Source organism: Ambystoma mexicanum, chromosome 3q (assembly GCF_040938575.1).
Source record: "Ambystoma mexicanum isolate Mex_15411 chromosome 3q, UKY_AmexF1_1, whole genome shotgun sequence".
Classification (NCBI taxonomy): domain Eukaryota; kingdom Metazoa; phylum Chordata; class Amphibia; order Caudata; family Ambystomatidae; genus Ambystoma; species Ambystoma mexicanum.
The window spans coordinates 480,819,738-480,836,622 of record NC_090926.1 but is presented as its reverse complement, the minus strand read 5'-3'; the positions used below and the strand labels follow the sequence as shown (position 1 = coordinate 480,836,622).

Sequence of the window (16,885 nt, the reverse complement as noted above, 5' to 3'; positions counted from 1 at the left end):
ATGCATTATCACTGGTAGAGTGTTAGATCTGTAATCTCGCAGAAAGTTTCAGTGCATCCAGGGGCGGTATTTCATCAAAATGTCAGGGCTAGCAGAAGTGACATCACATGACCCTTGACCTCTGATTACATCACAGAACTTGATATCATTGGCCCCCATTCCAAAGTGACATCACAACAAGTGATGGCACACAGCCTTTTTTACCCAGTGACAAAACAAGAAGTGGGCTCACATGGTACACAACGAAAACGAAATATGGCGACGATATCACTATAATGTGATATGCATTTCATACAAGAATGGATCAGCATATGTATTGGTAGTATCAGTGTGTATAGGCCAATATTGCCCAATTACTGTGAATGCAAGACGACATCCAAGGCCAACTAACAACAATGTGTTATTTTATAGCACTTACAGGTGTGCGCTTTATATACAACAAATATACACACAATATCACCCAACATTTGTTGGTACTCATTTATCAACCTCAGAAGGATGAAAGGCAGAGTTGAGGTGTTTTTAAGATCAGACTAAATCAGTCACTCACCCCTGGAAGTGTGCCTGAAATAAACCTTTAATCAGTCTGGCAATTATTTTATAGAATTCCAGAAAGACACATTATTTGTTATTCCTATTGTTTCTTATATAGGGTCACCGCTCAAAGTGTTACACTTGCGGAACCCCTGTTGTTTTAAGAGGCCTGAATGAGAAAGCCAGCCACTCCAGAAACAAAGAGCCGCACGGCGCTGGCCACAGCCCAGTTCCTTACATAATCAACATTTTTCTTAGGGGTAGCAAAGGAGACCTCAGGGTCACAGCTGCGACCCCTAGAGATCCCCAAATGACGTCCCTGAGTGTATCACATGGAGTTATGATCTCATGCGGTCATCTAGTTAATAATCTGTAAAAAATACAGTCCGCACATGATCTCGGCAGACAATACACACTGAATGCAATCTTTTGAAGAGGTGTGTGTATTGGTGTTTGTGGTGTTTACAAGTTCTTGCTTGCATCGTTCACAAGTGAACACTTTTCTTTTCAAAAGAAATACCAGAGAAGAACTTAATATGTTTAGTGCAATCCATGCACTGAATACAGATCAACATTAAATAATTATAATTATGTCCAGTTCACCAGTTAATGCAACTTCATGAGGACATAGTTGAGATAACTATTGAAATTCATTTTGCCACTTCATTTTCATACAATAGATGAGTCTGTACAGAGATCTTATAAAGACTAGGGGACATTCCTCAGTTATTTTATTACACATGCATCAGGCCAGGGGTATATTGTCGAAGTATGTTCACGAGCCACAAGTATGAAATTGCAGCATTTTGATGGAATGGTATGATTCCCTTCAACAGCGTTGTTCTCTTGTAGTCATTCCCTGTTGGTACAAACTGGCATCCCTTGTAGTTAGGGAAGAGTTATCATGTCATGAGACTTAATGCATATTTTCCTCATCTTATGTTTGTTAGTCAAGGAGGTCTGTAGTGGCTGAATTAAGAATGATCTCCAGAAGGCCACTGGAAGTGAACGGGGGAGGTTTGCATTATGGGCATGGAACGAAGAACAAGAGGTAGGGGTCTGTCGCTCTTTCACTTTCTCTCACACACCTGTGACACCGGACAAAACAGGACTTTATTCTTCAGGGTGCAGGGCCCAATATAGCTGGCACATCAAAAAACCCAAACATTTGCAAATATTGCTCTATGGGCACCATAACCTATGTGAATGTTCACCTTTTGTAAGATGTGAGCTTGTCTGATGGCTCTGAAGGCCATGGCATAGCTAATGTTACATTGCTTTTGTTGGTGTTCTATGGCATCCCCTTGCTGATAACGGTGATGAGGCCAGTTTTGAGGATTTCCAAAGTGTTCGTATCCTGGCTGGCATTGGGGTTATAGATGTTGGTGGTAGCACAGGAACCCCAGGACAGCTCCAACCATACAGCATTGAAAAGGCTGCTATTCACTGAACCAGGCCCATCATCTTCTCTGCCCACCACCATTTTCCCACCTTTAAGGTGGCTATATAGGGACTCCAGGCATATAGCATTAAGGAGGATGCTGGGCCCTTCAACTCAGATGTTCCTCCCACCACCATTGTCCCATTTTGCAGGCAGCTACACAGGGACTCCAGGTGTGTTACAGGTAGACAACACTGAGGAAGCTGCTGGTCCACCCACAACATGTTTCACAAATCCTCCTTAGGCAACCTCATCACTGGCATCCTCGACACAACACGGACTAAGAAAAGATGTCTCCTGTTTTTTATTGTTCAGGCCTTATAGGGCCAAGGGACAACCCTGTGATCCTGCATTTCACCTACAATGTAGTTGTTACAGAAGCACTCATCAAACTACATCCCCATGCATCTACTCCCTCTGGAGACCATCCCCGCTCTCATGGGGGTTTGAACAGCCAAGTGCCCACAGAAGCACTGGTAAGACACCATAGAGAACCACATACATATTGCCCTTTCCCTCATCCAACACCCACGGACCACACAGCTTCCTCATGCTGGTCAATGCTCGCTCAGCTGTCACTCATGCCATAGATGTCACTGACCTCATCTCATACAACAACCTTGATGCCCTCTTCATCCCTGAAATGTGGTTTACCTCATTCTCTACTCATGTTCTCAACATCGTCCTAACCCCCGACATCTGCAACCAACATGTCGACCGGCAAGGAAGGGCAGGAAGAAGAATTGCATTCATCCACAGGAGCGATTAGCCATGCTTCATGTTCCCCTCTCTGATAACAAGCATGTTCAAATCACTTGCCTATCTGTTCCCTTTATCTCACAAGGATCTGATCACTTTCCATTGTCATCTGCAGACCAAATTACAGGAGTGACTCTTTTATTGACAGCTCCAATGTATTCTTTTGAGCCAAATTAGCACACATTAATAATGTCTTCCTCATGCTGACAACCATACTTGAAACATGCTATTTGCACTGGTGGGATCCATGGATCTTAAGCAAATTGTACTCTTCCCCATGCACAACAAAGGGAACACCCTAGGCCTAATGTTTACATAACCCCCCACACCCCCTTAGCACTTGCACAGACCCTATCTCACTTGACTGCTCTGACCATGAGGCCTCACACTATCAATCACCCACTCGACAATGGCCCTGGAATGTCAGGCTAAATGTTTCCTCACTCAGTGTCACTCATTCAGAACTTTGCTGTTCATTGAGCTATGAGCACACTTTGCAGACTTGCCAGACACATTGGAATGCCCTGGTCCTCCTAGAATTATTCAAAAACTGTGCTATGAAACAGATGGACACTCATGCCCTTCTAAAAGCCATCTGTGCCAAGACCATACTACCCTTCCCTTGGTACACCGCAAGCTACCTCCATCCATGGTTGCTATTCTTAACATTAATTCTCCAAGATGGCATATGTCGGTGATATATATAAGTCACACATCGCATTAAACAATGTTTGAGTGAAAACCCTGCACATAATGTATCATTGCAGTTTCCTTAGTGAAATCAATTACCGTTCAAACTATTCCAGACCACTTTCGACGTCTTGTGTCGGGAACTGCCAATATAATTGCTGTCAAATGGAGTGAAACCTATGTGTATGTTTGTTTTTCAATTGTTCACATTTCTAGATGAGCCTAAGTAGGTGTGGGTTGCAGCTGCCTTTGTCAAATATAGAAAATGCATATACAACACCATATTGTTTCTAAGATGAAAACGAATGTGCACCATACACTAACTTCCTACCCAAATGCACTCCCATAACTGTGGGCGCCGGCATCCCACTAGTCAAGTCAGAGTATCCCCCTGGCCGTTTAGGGAGCAGGATTGATTACCTTCCCTGGTGCTATACCCTGAAGCCTGCTGACTATGGACAACCGTGACACTAGGCCCAGTCACTCTGGCATTTGGTGCTGCTGTAGCAATGTGCCCGGAAATGCATGCTTGCATATCAAAAGCACGGGAAGGAGGGGGCAGGCGGGTGTCAAAACCAGCCGGTGTTTGAGATGCACTCCCTCCTTCCCAGACTGATGTGCCGTCTTAGTGAAGAGGGAATGAGATCAAGGCAGCGATTCTTGTGTCTGATTAGTTGATCTTCCAACTGGAAGAAGAATCATTGTGCAAACAGTGCCCCATGAGTGGTTCTCTTCGCGCTGTGTGACCTGGATACCAAAAATAGGTCTAATGAGACCGATTTAGGAGCAAGAGAGAGAAAGAAAGAGTGTGAGAGAGAGAGAGAGAGAGGAAGAGAGAGAGAGAGAGGCGGGGGTGAAAGGGAAAGAGAGAGAGGGAGAGGGGGGGGTAGGGATTGGAGGAGGGATGGGAGTTTTGGAAGAGACACAGTGGTGAGAGAGACCATGACAATGAGAGCAGAATATGCAGCGATTGAAAAAAGCGCGCAGAAACAGGTGGGCCGTGCCTATCCTTTCAATGTGGACATCTCCTGCTTGAATACACGACGAGCACAATATTGGGCATGCGTTGCCACTGGCACATTTCATGAAACTGTAATATCCACGCACCTCCAAGTCCGGGTCTCAGGCGGTTATCATAGCCATCGAGAAGCCGGTCTAGAATTCTGGTGAAAACAGTCGTGTTGTCTTTCGGCTCTTCTTGTACTGGGATTTGACCAGAGCTAAAATGACAGAACAACATCCGCATTAGAAAGAAAAAAAATACAATTATAAAACACGAATTCCAGAAGCAATCCTGCCAGCGGTAATTCTCAAATCTTCTTAATCTTGGTTTACCGTTTTTTTTTTTTTGTCCAGCTGTTTAACCCATTTCAGGGGCCAGATTGTCAATGGTGTTTAACTGCAGCACTGTAGAGGCTTACAGCCTGCCTAGCTGCACGTGCACGGGGCGGCTTTGCCAGAATGGGGATTGCATGTTGCGCAGACCAGTGGCCAAAGCAATGAACGGTACTGCATTAAATCCGCCAGGTTTGTAAGCAAATGTCAACGTTCACATTTGAGGGTTTCAATGCAGGTGTCAGAGAAACAGACGGAAACGCCTGTCTTGCTCTTGATTACGCAAAGCAAATCTGAATGGTGTGAAACGTATTTTTCTGTCAAAAGTGCCTCGTTACCAATATGTGTGCCCCTCTGTGATGATACAGGAAGTTATTTTAACAGACGCACGACCGATGTTGCTATGGGGATGCAGCCTGCGAATTTCACAAAATATCTACCACATTGTGGGGTTAGTGAATTAAGGATTTTAGCTTTCTTTTATCTACTGTCTGAGTATTTCATACGCAACACAGTAGAAGAAAAGTTCGCTGAACCCCAGGTCAGAAACCAAATGTGCAACATAGATACAGTTAGGACCTTCCAATTCTTCTAATAGGGAAGAAAACATCGTCTTGCACCAATGTCACACTGCGGTCTATTCCATGTATTACGACAGTGAATTAAAAAGAGAAAACTTTTTCCATTAAACGTCTGTATATTTCAACATCTGTATTCGAAGTGCAAACCAACAATGTGAAAGCTACAATTAGGCAACGCAGGCATTCTACGCAGTGAACCCCCCCCCCCCGGCCCCATAGTGAAGGTAATGTAATTCGTCGCTCTTGACAAAGTAAAAATGCACAATTAACAATCTGTGTGGTCAAAAATGATGTTTATTGTCAGCAATTCATCAATGAACAAAAATACAAAAATAAAGATTAACTTAAAAAAAGAAATATATAAATATTCATAGACACACCATTATAGCAGGCATGCCGTGACCGTCTAGTGCTCAAAGTCGAACCAGGTTCCATGAATGATCGCTCACAAGTCGATGGGGTATACTTATGTTCTTCCATTGCCCACAGCTTTACTTTCCTGTGGCATTAACCAGCCCATGAATCGTTTTTACCATTGATCGGTTGACACTCTAATTGTGTCCACCTCTTCATCAGGTTTCTGTAACTAACGCCTTCCTTGAATATGTGCAGTTCGCCCTATTAGGGGGAATTAGCATACAGGCTGGCTCTTGATGTGAGTTGTTATCCTCATATTGGTCATATTTCTGCGGATAACTGTTTGGGTGAAAGGAGGATAAAGTAGGAATATCACTCTTCTCTGTTTCAGGGGTGCTGTATTATTTGCTTCTCCATCCCCTGAGATTATAAAAACAAGTTGAAGACTACTTCTCGGCACAAAACATCTGTTTGGTGCCAATGTTCTAATACTAATAGGACAATGGGCCTCATTACGAGGTGGGTGGTAAGGGATTAACGGCACCGGTGCCGGTAAACCCTTACCGCCCTGCTACGAGTTCCCTTTGCGGGTTCTCACTTAACGCCTGGTTTTTCCAGGCGTTAAGGACGAGACCCGCAAAGGGACTCTGGAGCTAATAACGGTACCGCAATTTGCGGTACCGTTATTAGCGCCTTCCGCATTCTCATTGAGCCCTATGGGGGCTCAAATGGGAATGGGAAGGGCCCTGGTGAATGGGGAATTACCGGTCCCGCCAACCTTGGAATGGACCGGTAATTGATCCATTCACCAGGGCCGAATCGGAACGAGTTTGGAGGCAGCCATGGCACTAATAGCGCCATGGCTACCGCCAACCTCGTAATGAAGCCCAATTGTCCCTTTTGAAAACATGCCAATAATTCAAGTGACAATAAGGCAAAACTGATCCATGTTACAAGTGACTCTGTTTGTGGCTGGATTCTTATTTTTTGAAGATCTTTGGTGCCATGCGAAAGTTACATTGGGAGAAACTGGAGACATTGAAGGTAATGCCTTCAATCTCCCATTTCTGTAAGATGTTACAATGGTGTCTATACATATGTATACGTATATATCTAGTGTGTCATTGTGTACCATCAGTTTATTTTTGTATATCTCTAGATTGCATTTGCCCATTTGATGAATGACATGGTATATGCTACCATGTTGTTTATTGTGCATATTCATTTCAATGCTTTTCTGTGTATTCATCATTTCATTGATATTTAAATAAAGTTGTTTTGAGATGCATCCCACAAAACCGCTGTCCTGCATGCAGCAGAGCCAGATTTTCCAATGAGACCTGCTTCCTGGTTGCTCATGCAACTTCATTAACAATATAGATGCGTCATTCCTAAATAATTCCTAATACATTGCCATTTAATTTATCACACATCGAAAATGTATGTCCCCTTTGAAGAAATCCACTGTGAATACAGTGATCAAATTCTAGGGCCTGAAAGTCTATCTTGCTGTCTCCCATGCTATACCATCATTGGCTGTGTTACCACGGGGATGGCATCACCAGCCGTGCACACCGATCCTTGGAATACCTTAATTCCCATGCTTCATAATGTGAACACGGGGATGCGTCAATGAGGCAGAACACGGGATTTGTCTTCCATGGTGCATTCCTAAATGTAGGTCCATGCAAGACTCCTTCTGCAATTGGTGCCGCAGGCTCTGGCCCCAAAAATAAATATGTGTGAATGACCAGAGTCCTCCCTGGCACTGTCCCTTGGCCAACATTACTCAATTAGGTGTAACGTATGAAACATTTTCTCTCTTGGTCCCCTCCCCCAAACTATTGCAGAAAGGCTACAGCCGTCTGTGCGGCCCTTTCTTTAGTGCACAATGCACGTTACTGAGTTCATGGCCCTCATTACAACACCGGCAGTAACCAATGGCTCTTTTAGCACCATGGTTGCTGCCGGTATTGTAATGAGTCCGCCAATGGTAAATGGGGAATACCGCCCCATTCCAAGGTTGGCGGGGCAGTAATTCCCCATTTATCATTGGCCTTTCCCCATTCCCATTGTTGCCCCGTAGGGCTCAATGGTACTGGGGAAGGTGGTAATTACGGTACCGCAAATTGCGGTACTGTTATTACCTCGGAAGTCCCTTTGCGGGTCCCTACTTTAACGGCTGGTCCAGACCAGCCGTTAAGGTCGGGAGCAGCAAAGGGACCTCGTAATCAGGCGTTAAGGGTAATGACCCCCCATGTCTTTGTTTTAACTTTAATGAAGAGGCTTCTTCATGGAGTAATGTATCCCCGCGCCTTTATAGCTATCAATTAGTTGAGAGGTAAATCAAGTTCGAAAAAGTGCGGCTATTGCGAAAAAGAAGAGAAAGTGGAATCAATCAGACACCTGTTGCTATCGTGTATAGGGAACCAGGAAGCAAGAGCCACCACCTATTGAGGGCGTCTGTTCACTGATTTCCAGTGAACAGGCGCCTGTTCACTGATTTCCAGATGTGCGAGGAGGAAGTATGGTGGTCACGTCTAATGAGTGGTGACAAGACATCTTGGGTGATCGCCGTAGCATTCTTTTTTCAGAATATTGGTCTGGAGCAGGATCTAGAGAAAGAATGAGACTTTCTTTGTGAGTCTATATTTTCTCATCTTGAACTGGAAATGGATATTGGGAGATACATCCCAAAGTAACAGTCTTGTAAAAATTGTACAGCAACTAAATCATGTAATATTAAAAAATAAAAGTTACAAATATCTATCAATGTATCACTACACAAATATAAAGAACCTGCTGTAGAAATGATGTGTAATTAAGGAAATTACGATGTCTTCCTCTCAAAGTGGAATTAGAGCAACTCGAGGTTGCAACGATGTCCTGAAGCCACTGGGCAAAGTGTGCTCCCTCCTGGCCTGCCCCTGCTCCCCACAAACCCCACCGCACCCACCCACTCCGACCACTGCCTGAAGCCCAATGTTAAAGTGAGTGTTTCTTTTATATGTGCGAGAAGAAGGCAGCGGACTTTAGACACAATCTATCTCAGAAACTGACTGCATCCAGAGCTAACGACTTATATCTTGGTTATGATTACGTGTTGGTAATATCTGTCCCTATACTGCTATTAGTTGTGTCCCTAGATATTGATTACAAACACACATCTTTGTAAAGCAATCTGGAAGACAACCTGTCCTGGTCAGAACAGAAATACAATTAACAAAGTTGTGTTTTGACAGTATCATCTGGGAGTCTGGCCACAACTGTAACATCACATCTGTGCAAGAACACTTGGGATCCAGTGAAAAGGAGCCAACACAAGAGTGATAAAACCAGGGTCCTGGCACACAAAATCACCCCTGCGCTGCCTCGAAAAGTAGTCCAAAATTCCATATTGACATTCAATAATGTTTGGCACAGACTGTTTGAATACTACCCGAGGGGATGTGTTTGGTAACATTTATTGCATATGGTCTATTATCAAGCATATTTGGTTTGTAACATTGGTTAACAATAAGCAGTTACCGTTCAAACTGATCCACTTTGGCCAACGCATCGGTCCAGACATTGCCATATTGTGGCAATAAGCCACGAGACGGCTGACCAATACTGTCCCAGGTAATGCCCCCGGGGCCATAGTTACAGGTCCGAGCGTAGCCAACCGGCAATCCTTCGGTGGATTGACAAGGAGGCAATCATAATAACAAATTGATCATTTCATTTTTGAATTGAGCTGTTATTGATATATTTCCAGCATACATATGATTGGAACTGTATTTGCTTAATACATTTTAGAGAGTGCTGGAGCTCTGACATAAATCGTGGGCCATATAACAGAATAACCCACTTGGATGGATGGATGGATGGATGGATGGATGGATGGATGGATGGATGGATGGATGGATGGATGGATGGGTGGGTGGGTGGGTGGGTGGGTGGATGGATGGATGGATGGATGGCTGTATTTCTTTGCCAGGCAGAACATGTTCTTGCTGAAATTAGGAAAAGACACATTTTCTTGTCATGTGTCCTTTATGAATGGGCGAGATAAGATCTGTATTGCTCCACATGTGCCCTGCCAACAGCTGGCCTTTAAGGCACCTTCAGCAGAGGGGAGTGTTGTGTTCCCAACCACAACGGTTTTGGAGGATCAAGAGCGCAGTTCAGTCTGAAAATGCATCACCCATGTTAACATGTCTTTTAAGAAGAGTCTCTCCATGGTCCCATTCTTCATGTGATCCTGATTTTGTTAACGGTGTCAATAGAGCAGCAGATTTAGCGTGTTTGCATGGGTCACACCGCCATGCACATGCTCTGAACAGTGAGCGATGCAGACAAGACACACACTAGTCATGTGGTTATGTCATGGGCACTGCCCAACAGAAATCCTGGATACCACATGTTGGAGTACCTTTGTTATCCATTTCCCTTCGTAGGCAATACGGCCGTGCCTGTATTTCTGTGACAAATGTCAATGAGCTGCACAGGAGAAGAGTCAGTTAGAAAGCCACTGAACAACTCCCTGTAGGAGGTGATATTTGTGAAACAGCAACCTCCAATATTTGAACAAAAAGCGGTAGAACCAACAAAGAGGGCTAAGGCGTTGAAAAGTGTGAGCAATGTGTCGGTTTTGTGAGTCTTGCCTCCCTTCTGGATGTTAGTTTACGAACCCTGTATTGCTACTAATAAACCCTATTAACGCGGCACGCAGCGTGCACATATTGGTGACGCCAGGGCTCCACCTACGGCTGCATGGTGCAGACTCATCACCATTTTAGCAGTCCGTTATTTGTTTCCTTCTATGCTCTCTTGTCTTCTGTGAAACCTTGCTTGGCATTATTTGATGTGTTTCAAATAAATATAGATGTGCATTGATATGTTTTGAGCAAACACCAAGGAAGGTTACGATAACTAAAAATCCAATGAAAATGTCTTCCCTCTTATTGTTCAACAATACCATAGTCCTTTTTTTGCCTCTATACTATTTAGAAGAAATGAGTGTACCTTAAGAAAAAAACACAGGGGCTAGGATTTCATTCACACAAATACTTCCTCTCATTTTTTTTAAAATGCATCTAATAACCATATACTAGTTGCATGGCATTGTCATGCTAAGGTTTTTTGCAGCCCTTACCTACTGCAAACTGTTCTGTTTATGGATGTTATGTTAAGGTAATTGGTGTTAATATAGTGCCAAATCACCACCCTAATAGTTTCAAAGCAGCTAGGCCTATCAGTGGAGATAAGAAGATGGGGAAAGCCAAAAATAAATGCTAGAAACAAATGGAGGGAAGCATGCAGATGGGAGTAACACGTTGTGGATAATCTCAGTCCCCTTTAGTGGACTATAGTTCTGCAAAATAGCCTTACAATTTATTAATATTTTACCATTGTTTCAAGTTTTGTAATTCTCTTTTGACTAAGAATGTATGATGCTTTTACTGTTATTTGGTAGTGGCTTGGATTTGACGGAAATTAGTGTCATTGGGTATTATTCATTCTAAAGGTAGATCATCTGTGGCCAATTAATTGAATGTAATGATGTTTTGTGTTGTTGCAACATCAATATTCTACTGCTTCTTTTTCACATCGCGCTGTCCCCCAAGGCTATTGTAACCAGGAAGCAACATGGAAATATGGCTAATCACATCATAATCATTCTCGAGCTAATTTGTTTGTCTTACCACATGTCTGAGCAAGAAAGAAACACAACCTAAAAACAAGTGCATTGAACACAGGCTCACGTTCCCCATCATATTAGCAAGTCAGAATGCATAATTTATAAGTACATATTAGATTCAGTGTCAAAATAAATTGCATTTGGATAAGACTAGAAAGCCGGGTGTGTTGGGAACAAGGTAGCTGGTCTAATTTGTACTACACTGCATCTCACTCTTATTCGTGGAAATTATGAATGTTGATTGATACAGTCCTCCCCGACACTCATGTCCAAGTCACTTTCTCACCCTAGTCACACTGGGATCCATTGAGATTGATAGCATTGTATTTCTCATTAGTATTGTCTTACCCTGTTCCTGACCCTCTCACACATTGCACACTTGACTTTGACCTTAAGGTTGCATGAGTGTGCCAGTGCAATTGTGCAAAAAGGGCCATCTAATTGGGTGCCAGAGGGAGCATGTATTTAGTATGTCAATCATTGATTGACTAAATACCCATAATATAATTAAGAGAGTCTGTGAATTTAGCAGTGATGGGCTTTTTGGAGGATCTGATATCTGCCATATATTTTGGAATCATTCAGCCCTGTGTTTACTTCATGCTGCTTACCACTATGGAGTAATTAATAACAGTGGTAAATGACTGCTCTATCAATAATACCGACCTTGCAGATAGTAGGCTTAGTAAGTTTAGATTTGAGAGAATCATATGTAACCAACACAAAGAATCTCAAAGATCTACATTTGAGGAATTTTGAGCATTTCCTTTTATCAGGCTTCAGGGTTAATCCCAACCACTACTCGTTCATCCTGGTAGTTAATCCAGTGCACACCATCAACTACTATATGATTTCTGTCAACACTATCCTCAAAGATCAATGCTAAAGCAGGCTTAAATCCATGCATTCTCCTTAAAAACATATATCAATCCGACCCAACAGCATGAGCTTTAGATGTTTGAATTAATTAGATAGCCTTCTAAAGCTTCTTGAAGTTCTAATTCCAGCAGTTTGAAGCAGTTACTAGAAATGAAAGGGCATCATTAATGATATCTATGCTTGCATCTGGAACACCTCCACATTTTGACTTCTGATGGTTGTGTAAAAGCTCACATGCCGATACCCATGAACCATATACACACAAAGCATTAGAATCAGTAATCCCATCATGGTGTCTTTCAGAAGCCAAAGGAGATTTTGTACGAAATAAAACAAGTACTATTTGTCGACTGCTTCATGCAACTCATCCTCACTGAAAAACAAATCATGTGAACCGCATATGATGTATTTGTTAAGCGCAGCTAAGACCTGTGGGTATCTTGGTGCTAAGACTCCAAAGTCAACCAGAAAGACAACCACAGAACGAGAAAGAAGGGACAAAAAACCTCTCAAGAAAAGCTAGACAAATAGAAAGATCTTAAATTTTGTCCTGCAGGGCACATTGACTGGGATAGCGTGCAAGAAAAATGGAAGAGAGATCCAGAGAATTGTGGCTGCCACTGAAAAAAGCCAGTCCCCAGATTGTGCTCCTAGACACAGAGGAGACACGGAGTAGCAGAAGGTCAGTGGAGAGAAAATTGCGAGAAGGGGCATATTTAATAAATGTCTCTCAAAGATAAACAGCTTCAGACTCATAATAGGCCCTGTGGACAAGGCAAGGTTATTAAAATGTAACTCTAGCCCCCACAGGCAGCCAATGAATGTCCCGTAACACCTGAGAGATATGAGCAGATTTAGGTAGGCCTACAGCCAGAAGGTCTGCTGAGATTTGTAAAACTTGCAGACATTGAGTCAAGAATTTTGGTTGGGAAAATACATAATTTTGCTCAAAGTTCTAAGTTTAAAAATAACCAGAATTGCATCTTACACTAATCTTTGGTTGCATAGAGAGTGATGCAGTAATCTTCACCCCCAAATTGATCACTGTAGAAACCAGGGTGGGCAAAGGGCCCCAGGAGACAAGCCAAAATTCCCTCATCCACATAGAATGAACATCTGGTGATCTCCCTAAGATCATTACTTCCGTCTTTTCAGAATTTAAATTGAGCCAGTTGGCATTCATCCAAACTGCCTATGTCGGATAGAGTATTCCTCAGCCAAGAGGACACCAGATTAAGTTCATGATCTATTTGAAGGATCAGCTGTGCGCCATCAGCATAAAAATAAAAGCCCTGAGCAAGAATGAGTTCAGCCAAAGGGAGAACATAGATATTGAACAATATCTGTGAAATGTCCGAATCATGTGGAACTCCACAAGGAAGAGAGGTGGAGCCAGAAAGGAATGGAGGAAGGGAAAGCATCTGTTTACGGTCAACAAGAAAGAAACTAAACCAGCAAAGGACTGGCCCACCGATACCAATCTCCTGCACACGCTGACACAATATAGCGTGGTCAATTGTGTTTAATGCTGCTGAGAGATATAACAGTATGAGCAGTCCTACAACATCCTGGTCAAGGATAAGAGACAGGTCATTGATAACAGAAACTAACACTGACTCTGTTCCCATGGGAGGGTGGAAACTGGACTGAAAGATATTAAGAATAGCAGACTGTTCTTGAAAATCTCTCAAATGAGGAGTTGCAATTGCTTTAAACACTTTCATAATAAATACCAGAAGGCAGTTGGGCCCAAAATGGGCTTCCACAGCAGGGTCCAGAGAGGGATTCTTAAAAAGAGGTGAACCTAGATCAATTCAATGCAGAGGGATTACAACCAGAGGACATAGAGAAGTCAAATGCTCTAGTAAGAATCGGGGACCAACTACTTGACACACAGCAGGTGCATAGGTAGGTAGCATTGCCAATGAATTCCTTTGAAAAGCATGTCATGGATGGAGTTGAGGATATAGTATCATCACTGAACACCCCAGGTCTCAGCATATCTCTGAGGATGTTCTGCACACCTAAAGTATTCAATGACATTGAAGCTTCATGACCGGGAGCACTGGCCAAACTGAAGTGATGATGCTGCAGTTTATTACCAAGTGTGAAACAGGCATAGTATCAGGAGAGACTTAGACTCAAAGGTTTTCGTTTGAAAATCTGTACTTACTAAGGTTCCTGGGTTGGTGTAATGCCTGACTGGCCCTAACTCTAAAGGGATAGTTCTCTTAAATGATGTTCCAAATGACTGTCATCAAATTGCCTGTCTTTGCCTAAACCTATGCATGCTCTCACTCTTTACTAAACATGTGATAAAAAAATGTGATGGAAAGCAATTTGTTCAATGTCACAAATATGACTTCAATAAAAAGGACTGCTTGTAAGACCTTCTCCACAGGCCCTTAAGTTGATTTCAAATATCTTCAGTGTCTTTGAATTCTTTGTGGTTCCCTTCCTCAAGCTTCAACTTATTCAAGTTTTCTTGAAGCCCTATGGGGTTCCTTTCCCCACGCTTCAATCCTTTCAACACTATAGTAAAAAAAAAACAATAAGTCTCCAACTTGGTTGGGCTCCATAGGGATCCCTTCCCTAAGCTCAGGACCCTTCCAGCTTTCAAACACAAAGTCAGTTTGATCAAGTGTGACACTTTGATTCCTTTACACAAAGTCAGTGTTATCAGTTTCCACTTCAATTTCTTTGCTAGGCCTCTCAGGGTTCCCCACCCCAAGCTCAGGCCTCATCCAGCTTTCAACACAAAACAAAACATATCACAGTTTATTTTTGGTTTCACAGGGCACCCTTCCCCAAGCTTAGGCCCCTCTAGTTACAAACAAAAGTTCAGCTTGTCAGGATGTGCCTTTTCCTTTTATATATAGGGCCTCATTACAAGTTTGGAGGCAGCCGTGCCTTTAGCAAGGGCATGGCTGCCTCCAAACTCGGGTCCGGGTACGTGGTCCCTGAATGGGGAAATACTGGGCCAATCTGACTTTGGAGGACCCGGTATTTCCCCATTCAGGGAACCCAAACCCGGACCATCCCCATTTCCAATGAGCCCATTGAGTCTCAATAGGGCTCAATGGGAATGGGGAGCATGCTAACAAGGGGCCTGTTGTTAGCATGCTGGTCCCCTCGCGGGACCCGCAAAGGACGTCTGGTCTGACCAGATGTCCAGAGCGGGTCCTGCAAGTGGAACTTTACCAGCACCATTAACCCCTTACCGCCTCACTTGTAATGAGGCCCACAGTCTTTCTTACATACAATCCTCTCATGGGGGAGAATCAGAGGCTTTCCAGAATGCCAAGCTCTTTGTTTTTCCTCAGCGCAAACATTCTGATAATTTGCCCATCTCTTTGTTTCTTACTCTTGCTTTCCTTCGCACTTTTTATCTTAAGATGCTTCCTGCACCACTTTCATGTATTCCTTTTCCTTTGTCGAGCACACTTGCACTGTGTTTTACTCCTTCTCTCTGTGGTGTCCCTTGCATGCTTCTTTCACTCTTCTGTTCATTCCTGCACTTGTTTCCTTCTTTCCAGTCGCTCCCACACTTTTTACACTGTATTTTTCTTATTGTGCCTCTTGCACACTTCTTTCACTTTTTTGTGCACACCCGTACTTGTTTTCTTTCTGGTCACTCGCACCACCCTTTTCCTCTTTCTCCGAACTTTTACTTCTGCGCTGCTAATTATCTTTTCTTTCTTACGTGCCACTAGCACGCTTTCTCCTTCTTTTTTACTTTCTCTTTCTTAAAACTGTTCTTTTTGTTTTCTGCATCGTGCCACTTTACAAATCTTGCTTTTTCCTCCCTTTCCTGCTCCAGCCACCTGCACACTCCTGAGTTTCTCTCTCTCTCATTTGAAACTCACCGGGTAGCGTAGCGCAGGCGAATGGTCTCTCCGGGATGCTTTTGGTCGAGGTCAGGATCTTGCCACCTGCCCCTCAGACACTCTTGGGCCCGACACACGACACAAGGGACCAAACAATTGCACGGACACCACTAGCAGAGTCCCAGCGTCCTAGCACTGGCTCTCAGGAAACACAAATCCCCAGCCACACTGCAGTCCCTCTCCAACATCGAGCCAGCATCACGACCCACCACTCTCCTCTGAATCCTTTTTCCTGCAGCTCCCAGCTTCATGGCTTCTCTGGTCAGTATGCTTCCCCAGCTCGTCCACCGTCTGCACAAGACCACCCTTTTTACAGTGAAAAGAACAGTCAAGTGGAGTCAGGTGTGAATGGTTACTATTAAAAGCCTTACCCTGCCTGATTCACTTAGTGGGACAACCTGAGTTTTTTCTAGGGTAGGTTTCCCTTATTTTCGCCATGTTATTCCTGTGGGTAATCTTTACTGATCTTAGTTGCCTAGTCGTCTTAGTATTTGTTGGAAATGGGGATGGGGTGCTGGTATGAGTTTGAAAATACCCCTTGAGTTTGAGGGAAATAAATTAGAGCTGTAATAAGGTTTAGATTGAGTTATGATCATAATATGAGGGTGTTCACAGGGAGTACAGGAAAATCTCCTACTTCGTTCTTCCCCTAAGGAGAAAGTTGTCTCTTTCTTTATGTCTGTGGATGGCTTATGTGTATAGGGTCTGGGTGGTATTCCCTATGATTTGGAGAGGATGA

General features: G+C 43.3%; 1 protein-coding gene across 3 annotated transcripts in view; it reads right to left on the bottom strand.

The window, feature by feature from the left end:
• Positions 1-16,885, bottom strand: part of GABRA1 (gamma-aminobutyric acid type A receptor subunit alpha1) — an 834,827-nt gene that overhangs the window by 701,160 nt on the left and 116,782 nt on the right. For all 3 annotated transcript variants that reach the window (XM_069654274.1, XM_069654275.1, XM_069654276.1), the window contains exon 3: positions 4,532-4,644. In XM_069654274.1, coding sequence (XP_069510375.1) covers positions 4,532-4,644 — 113 coding nt within the window. The remainder of the gene's footprint in view (positions 1-4,531; positions 4,645-16,885) is intronic.